The sequence below is a fragment of the Chrysemys picta genome, chromosome 2 (genome assembly GCF_011386835.1).
Source record: "Chrysemys picta bellii isolate R12L10 chromosome 2, ASM1138683v2, whole genome shotgun sequence".
NCBI classification, from domain to species: Eukaryota; Metazoa; Chordata; order Testudines; family Emydidae; genus Chrysemys; species Chrysemys picta.
In genome coordinates, this window is record NC_088792.1 from 9595104 (window position 1) to 9603794 (window position 8691).

At 45.0% G+C, this 8691-nt stretch overlaps 1 protein-coding gene across 8 annotated transcripts in view; it reads left to right on the forward strand.

Annotated features, from left to right (window-relative positions):
* Window positions 1-8448, forward strand: part of GJC2 (gap junction protein gamma 2) — a 114997-nt gene extending 106549 nt beyond the window's left edge. For 5 of the 8 annotated variants that reach the window (XM_024107406.3, XM_005286294.4, XM_024107409.3 and 2 more), the window contains one exon: window positions 928-2644. In XM_024107406.3, coding sequence (XP_023963174.1) covers window positions 948-2201 — 1254 coding nt within the window. In that variant the 5' untranslated portion in view covers window positions 928-947 and the 3' untranslated portion in view covers window positions 2202-2644. Of the gene's footprint in view, window positions 1-927 lie in introns of all 8 variants that reach the window. The other 3 variants (XM_065582647.1, XM_024107410.3, XM_005286295.4) reach the window with 3 other exon arrangements.
* The last annotated feature ends 243 nt before the right edge of the window (window positions 8449-8691 follow it).

Sequence of the window (8691 nt, forward strand, 5' to 3'; positions counted from 1 at the left end):
AAAATACATAGAGCTGCCCCTGTCCTTGGTGAATCCCCTGCCTCCAGCACCACTCCTGGTTCTGTGGAAAATATAGTATGTGATCTTGTGATTAAAGATTGTATCATAATGCATATGCACCAGGGGGCCAAGTTAAGGTTGTACAGGCGACCTTAATTCTGGCATCTCCTTACCTTTGACTGCTTGATTTTGCAACCTTCATAATGTTCTTTTAGTGTAGCTTTTGAGTGTGTAATGTGTACAGATACCTATGCTCTCAGCGTTTACGCTCCTATTGACTATCTCTTATATACTGTAATTGACTACTAGCATGTTAGGCACTCCACTGATAGAATCATAGCTATTCAGCTGTGTCATAGGATCTGTATTGCTAACGGAGAGTCTCAGCTAGCATTTAGCTCAAGTGGTAGGGAGACCTGTGCTATTGGAGTAGGAGAATCAGATCTCTATCCCCACGTCATCAAGTTTAAAGTGATGGTTGCATGCAGCATAGTGACAATTGTGAGATTCCAAAATGGCCATCGGTTTGTTTGTAGTATAAGGCCCTGACCCTGCAATGAATGGACAGACCTCTCAACCCACACGGAGTCCCATTGACTTGAGGGCTTTGTCCATGGGAGTTCACTATAAGATCAGGCCTAAACATATCCAATGTACTGCATTTATTTGTGCAAATAATGGAAACTACTTATAATGAGCTTGGGTATAGTGATATAAATTGTTTCAGTGACTTGCAATGTACAAATTACAATTCCACTTCTACTGAGCCTCTCATAATAGTGATGCTGATCTCTGGAATAAAATAACTTCACCCTGATATCATCCTGCTATGTACCAATGCCACTATTATAATGAGGTCTGTTGCTATGACCAAACACAGCTGCATTAACTTATACGTTATGTTTTTTCTTCCTGCTTTTCTTGCAGGTTATAAATGATTAGCCCTTATGACCAACATGAGCTGGAGTTTTCTCACCCGTCTGCTAGAAGAAATTCACAATCACTCCACTTTTGTGGGGAAGGTCTGGCTCACCGTGCTGATCGTCTTCCGTATCGTCCTGACGGCTGTCGGAGGGGAGTCCATATACTCAGATGAACAGAGCAAATTCACGTGTAACACCAAGCAGCCGGGCTGTGACAACGTCTGCTACGATGCCTTCGCACCGCTATCACACGTCAGGTTCTGGGTCTTCCAGATCATCATGATCTCAACCCCTTCCATCATGTACCTGGGCTATGCCATCCACAGGATCGCTAGGTCCTCCGAGGAGGAGAAGAGGCTTAAGGTACTCAAGAAGAAGAAGAAGCAGTTTGCTTTGAACTGGCAGGCTGTCCGTAACTTGGAAGACCCTTTGGAAGCAGACGAAGAGGAGCCCATGATCTCCGATAACACGGTGGAAAATGAGGAGAAAGCCAAAGCAAATAAGAAGACCAAGGAGCAGCAGAAGCACGATGGGAGGAAACGCATCCAGCAAGAAGGACTGATGAAGATTTACGTCTTCCAGCTCATTGCCAGAGCTTCATTTGAAGTTTGTTTCTTGGTTGGGCAGTATTTTCTCTATGGCTTTGAGGTGGAAGCATATTTCGTCTGCAGCAGAGCCCCTTGCCCTCACACCGTGGACTGCTTTGTGTCAAGGCCGACAGAGAAGACCATCTTCCTCCTGGTGATGTATGTTGTGAGCTGCCTGTGTCTGTTGCTCAACATGTGTGAAATGTTCCACTTGGGGTTTGGGACCATTAGAGATGCCATTCGCAACAGAAAGATTAATAGTTTCAGGCAGCCTCCATACAACTATTCCTACTCGAAGAATATCTCCTGCCCTCCCGAGTATAACCTGGTTGTGAAATCGGAGAAGCCTGCAAAGGTCCCAAATAGCTTGTTAGCCCATGAGCAGAACTTGGCTAATGTTGCTCAAGAACAACAGTGCACAAGCCCAGATGAGAACATCCCGCCAGATCTGTCCACCCTTCATAAACACTTGAGGGTGGCCCAGGAGCAGTTAGACATAGCATTCCAGAGCTACAATGCCACTCAGGCCAACATGCAGCCTTCCAGAACCAGTAGCCCACCTTCAGGTGGGACTGTGGTAGAACAGAACAGGGTCAATACTGCCCATGAGAAACAAGGCGCTAAGCCCAAAGCCAGTTCAGAAAAAGGTAGTTCTAGCAGCAAAGATGGAAAGACTTCTGTATGGATATAATTGGGTGCTTGACCATAGCTCACAGACAGGGCAATGTAAGTAGAGGTTTGTTTTTTTCCCAGCATTGTCTAGAATTCAATTCACAGAGCACAGGCACAATTTGTACGTGGGAGTAAATGTAGCTGAAGGATGAGTTGTTTCAAACGTTACATTTGAATAATGTCTTCTGGTGCGTTAACAAAGACACTCCCTTTCTTGCCTAGTCCATATTCTCTCTGGGAACCTCCGTCGAGCTAAACTGTATGGTGCCCTCCCACCCCCCGGCACTGCTTAGGGGTGGGAGTAACAGCCTTTCTTCTTATGTCACTTACTAGCTGTTTGCCCAGGATGACCCACTGCAGGCTCTCTGCGACAGAGACTGGACTGACAAACGAGCTGGCTGGCGGGAAGGGGACTCTGTTGATCATTCAGAAGAAAAGTCATGACTACCCCGAGCAACTCATGTTCTGCATCATGAGGCTATCGTACTGTACTTGTGTTGAGAACTGTTTAATTACTAAATGTCCTTCCTCAAATTAATTTGAATTCCTCCGTTAAAGGGGAAAACGGTGACATGTTGCATAAACTGCCACGATCGACTAGCATGGCTTGTTTCCTGCCTGGATTCTTACATGCACTAACAAGCAGTCATTGGAGATGAACGCAACAGAGATTAGCAACAGAGGGTACTGTGGCACCTTTGAGACTAACAGAAGTATTGGGAGCATAAGCTTTCGTGGGTAAGAACCTCACTTCTTCAGATGCCATCTCTGTTGCTTTTTACAGATTCAGACTAACACGGCGACCCCTCTGATACTTGGCAACAGAGATTGCAGCCATGAGTTCTAACCATGCATTAATGGCACATGAAGACTGTCAGAAGCACAGTAGCTGTATTTTAAAGAATGTACGCGACCCTGAGTGATTAGCGTTGAGGTAAACGTTGTATCCTTTTTCCCCCCCCAATCAGTGTTGAACTGCAAAGCAAACGGGATCAAATGCTACGTAGCGTTTGCAGTCAATTTGCACTGTAATGATGCTGCAGTGTAGCATTCGTCCCAGAGCTGGTGGGAATTGAAGCAGTTTAGCGTTTTTTAACACTGCTACTGCACATCTTAAGCAAAAGTGCCTTTAAGCAACCAGGAAAGTGAAATTCGAAGTTTCTAATGTCTGTGTTAACTCTTGGTAGAGATCAGAAGAGCAGTGCTCACAAATTTTGTTATCATGTACTTTTGTTTTAATCAAAAGCTTATAAATAGTTGCAGACAAATAGATCAATGCCTAGTGTGTACAGCGTGTGTGTGGAGACGTATATTTAAGTATATATACACACACATCTGAATATTATGTGTGAGATACAGGTATATATTATATAATATCAACCCCACGACGATTTTTACAACTTCCCACTCCCACCAAAAAAACACCAGCTCAGAATGGTGGCTGATTTTCCTCTCTTGGAGGTCGAATGGCCAGCCCTTGGGTCAGTTGGTTCAGCTTCATTTATGTCATCTGACCCAAGCTGAGAATCTGCCCGCTTGACTTTAATGGGGACAGGAGAGGGACCATTCACAAAAAGCACTCGTCTGCAGTTTAAGGACCAAATCCCCCTTGCCTTGCTCACATGACTAGTTCCACTGGACTTGTGTACACCAGGTTATTTTGGCTAAAGTTTACCACCAGAGATACCCACAATGCAACGCTGGTGCAGACCAAGTCTATGCAACATGGTGCTTAAAATGCCAGTGGCCGCCTTGTCTGCTCTAGTTCTGTGGGAGAAAGTGAACCGATGGTGGGAGAAGTGGGGAAATCTTAAGAAAAGAAGCCCAGTCTAGACACCACCATTGACTTCCACGAGGCTATTCATGTCAGTGAGGCAAGCAGGGTTAGGACCCTAAACACAATGTGGCTCCAACTAGAAGGGTTTCTCTTTTTCAAACACTCTTGGTAAAAAATACTTTGGCAATGTATCTGACTTGGACAAAACTGACTGTCTGTGGCTTTGTTGTGAATTAACTCCGGTAACGAGCAGAAATGTAATCCTGACCACTGGGAACATGGCTGGGTGATTTATCGGCCTGGGTGTCAGTGGACGTGCTGAAGTAAAAAAGTAAATAAATAATTGCCCCATTTTCTGCTCTGTTGCCTCTCGCGGAGAGCCTGACCCTGCCAGGTGCCTGGGTGTCCTCAATTCCTTCTGTGGCTTTGCAGGATGCATTCAAGAGCTTCCAGGATTAGACCCATAAATCTCAGCCCACAATAAACCTCTAAAGACTCTGAATGAGCAGAGCACTTAAGAATGTGCTTAACTTTAAGCAAGTAAGTAGCCCTAGGGGCCGACTCGTGCTAAAGTGCTGAATTCAGTCAGGGCCTAATAAGGCACTTCCGAAAGCTCTACAACATCGTCAGGGATAGTGACAGAGCAAATAATTGTCTTAAAAGGAATACAATGACCAGCTCCTGAGAGCTTCTGGCAAAAAGGTTTAATATATTTTGCTTAGCCACCTATAAAGTAATTTAGGGTTTGATCCTGTTCCCATTGGAGGGCATCTCCTGGAAGCAGAATCTGCTCCCTATGATTGTTGAAAATGACTGAGCGACTCGAAGGAACTGATCACAAATCATCAGTTCTGTTTAAAAGAATGCAGCTTTATTCTGCTGCACGCCAGGGCATGTGTAGTGGATTTCCTCAGCAGGATAGGTCAGGATTACTCCATGGGTCTGTTTTAGGGAAGATCTCACTTTAGCCGTGAGTTTTGCACAAAAGGCTCCTAATATTTACAACATGGTGGGGGTGGGAGAAACATATCTGTCTGCTCCTCCTGGTTGAGTCCTTTCTCTTTGCTCCATGGAACGACTTTGCATTTTGCATGGAGTTAAATTATTCCTCTTGACCATGGGTCATACCTAAAAACCAAGAGGGGCTGTTTGATAATGGTGGGGTCCATTAAAAATTAAATGTGCCGCAGATCCCTTGACCCTGGTGCATATTCTGAACAGGAGAGATGCTGTGGTGAAGTCAGGCCCACAGCTGGGTATTGGTTTATGCTTTATGCTGCCCAGTGTGAACGTTTATACTGCACATCTATGTGAATCTCCCTCGTTTAGCTTTGGCCCTGTGCCCCCCACAGGCAATTAACGAGATGACCCTGATGGAAGCTCTGAGTAGACTGAGGGTTGGATGCTGCATGTTTTTTTCCTTAGAAATGACTCACAATGCAGCAGGCCCATTGAAACGTGTCCCCCTGGAGCAGAGCAGTGACTCTCTGCTGCCTGGGGGAGTTTGGATTGTATGTTTATCCTGCTTATAACAGCAACAAGAGCCTCCAGCCCTCAGCATTTCCTGAATAATTCCTGCTGGGTGTAATTGACCCCAGGTTTCCATTGGACTCCTCAGCTAGTCATTAATCTTCAGGGAGTGCTCTGTGTGCCTCGGTTGTTGTTGTTTAATTCAATCCTGCTTTGATTGGTGTTGCTGGGCTGAGAATAGCCGGCCAGAGAAGCAGAGGCAGCCCCTTGGCTCTGACTTGATTTGTAAGTGTGGCTAATGCCAAGCATTTGCCCAAGGGGCAGAGAAACACGCTTTACATCAGACATCTCAGAGTCCGTCACATGAGCTCGCGCTAATAAATGTATAATCAGCCCTTATTGTTTATTATATTAGGAAGGGATGCACAACTGCTTTGTGTCTGTGAGGGCCTTGTGAGCCCTGCCCTCCCTGCAGCCACCATCCCTGGGGCTGAGGACTGTCAGCGATTGCAGGATTTTGCTGTTAATACTCTCTTGTTGGTTCTAGTATAACCTCCTTTCTGAGTGGTCTATAATTATAATCTCTTACCACCCATGCCTAATGCTGTACTAAGAGCTAATTAACCCTCAACATGCCTGGAAGGTAACTATTATTAAACCTCACTTTATCCAGCATGGTTAAGACACTTACCCAAGGCATCCAGCGGGTCAGTGTCAGAGACAGGATTAGACAGCAGCAGTTCCAAGTGTCCAGCCCCACGTTCAACCTATTGGCTCCAGTTCACCTGTTTTAGGCAGCCCGACATGTGGCATACAAGTTTTCAGTGTAGAAACATTTTCTGTTACAAGATGATTGTGTCGGGGCGGGGGGGGGGTTGGTTTGGTTTGGTTTCCTGGCTTCACTTGCTGTGGTGAAAAGCAGATGACTTGAGAGCCGTGAATTAGGACTTGCTTGTGATGCCTTGTTAAAGATGGGATTTCAGAAGCCTCTCTGAATTTCTTGACCCTTCTGGGTAGCCTATGCCAGGTACTTAGTGTTACCATGGTGGTCAATGAGCTGTATTTCTGCTGGAGGGACACCAAATTATCGCCCAAACTAACTGGGCAGGGAAGTTGGGCCCTCAGTACCTATTGAATGTCTCAATGTGTGATTCTCCTTACCCCCCATTCCACAACAGGAGCTTAATGGGTAAGATGATGATAGCAAGCATGTCAGCGTTGTACACAACAGTCCAAATTCTGTCCTGATTCATTCGCTACCCCAGTCAAGTGAACCCGTACAATCAGTAAAGTTGCCTGGGACATAAGATGGGGCAGAACATAACCCAACATTTTCCATATACCCCCATGCAGCTACAGTGCAGTGCTGAACAGCATGCCTGTGTGGCTAGGCAGTGGCAATGTGATAATAGTAGATTGCAGAATCCTGGCCTCATTCAAGTCAATAGGAGTCTTGCCAGTGACTTCAGTGGGGGAGCATTTCACCCATAAAAGTTAGAGTTGGGAACGAGCTATGAAGTCACATCTGGGGCCAGTGCTAGCTCATTTCTTGCAGCACATTGTCCAGGGCTCTGTCCATTCTAGTATTAACCCGAGTAAAGACCCGAGCATGGGGCTTCCACCACTTCTCTTGAGAGAATATGTCACTGTCTTAGAGTACTCATGGTTAGGAGATTTTTTTTCCTGCTATTCAGCCCGTAAGGTAGCCGTGACCTAGTGGTTGGTGATAAAACTGAATCAAGAGACCTGTGTTCTGTTCCCGACCACGCTACTGATAATCTCTGTGACCTTGGTTGAGTCACTTCCCCTCTGTTTCCTTATCTGTAACATAGGGCTAATAACGTTTACCCACCTTGGTAAAGCACCTTGAGACCTGCAGGTGAGAAGACACACTCTGTGTTGCACCTCTGCAGAGTGTCTCTAACCTCCAGCAGCCTTGCCGGTGCTGCCTTTGGGATGATCCCAACCCCAAATCTCTGTAGCACTCAGTGCTATGCAGGATTCCCTTTCAACTCTTGCCAGCGCAGCAAGAGTCCCACGGCTGACAGGAGGGTAGCCTAGGCACACTCTTACACTAGAGGAATTCTTCCCCAGTCCCTTTGACTCAATTACAGCCCCTATTTGCCATGGGAGCAGCATGTAGGAGCCAAAGCAAGGAACAGAATTGGCCTGGAGAAACGTACATTAGTATTATTATGTGATGTTGCTGAATGCCCTCTCATTATTCCTTTCACATCCCTTGGGGCCCTGCCAAACTGTTCTCCTGCTTTTGTTGGTTATACCCTCTAAGGCCTTCAGAGGTCATCATTGCACCAGGCTACCGGGATTTAATATTGCCTTGCAAATGAATCTGTGCCGATCTCAAAAAAGAAATCCCATTTTTTTATGGGAAGGAGAAATATTAGGAGGCACAAGAAACATAACCTTCTTAAACAATGTGGCAAAAAGTTGGGTTCCAGATTAGATAAAAATCCATCAGGAGCTAACCATCTAACTGCTCATACAATTGCAACTAATTCACATGCAGCATCCTTCTTGAAAGAGATCACTATATGGTATGGGTTTAATGCTTTGCTTCTTTTACAGGTTAGTTGTTTCATTCACAGAGCAGATGGGTTTAGTTGTGTAGTTTGTTTAATCCTAAATGCTGAATATATTCACTAAAACGTGTCAGATAAAGTGCTCATCTTTTTTATTCAGGGCCTGGAATGTCCCAGGTAGAAGCCAAATTACCTTGTTGCTTGCATTCCATTCCACTGGAAAATACTTGAACTTAACTAAAGGCCATAACAAGTCTGGGCTGTTACAGAGTTTCTGGGGGGGGTTGTACTAACTGTATTTGTATTTGAAACTTTTTGCGTATGAAATTGAACCTGTACATATTTTTCAGTGTAAATGTTACATCTGGAATGTAGTTAGAATGTTACACATATTTGTCAACAAAACAAACCCCAGCTCTTTGGCTATTCAATTTCCAATACTAATAAAATGGAATAAAACAAACATATTGTTTACAGTACGCAAAGTGTGTGGTATATTTATATGGCGAGGATAATTTTGAAGATGTTGGTGAGGAGAGATGGCAAAGACTTTTAAATCTAATTTGGTCTCCGCTTCAACCATATATTTGCATGGATATAGATATATAAGAACACATACTGGTTGGGGGGAGGGACAGCTCAGTGGTTTGAGCATTAGCTTGCTAAACCCAGAGTTGTGAGTTCAATCCTTGAGGGGGCCACTTAGGGATCTAGAGCAAAAT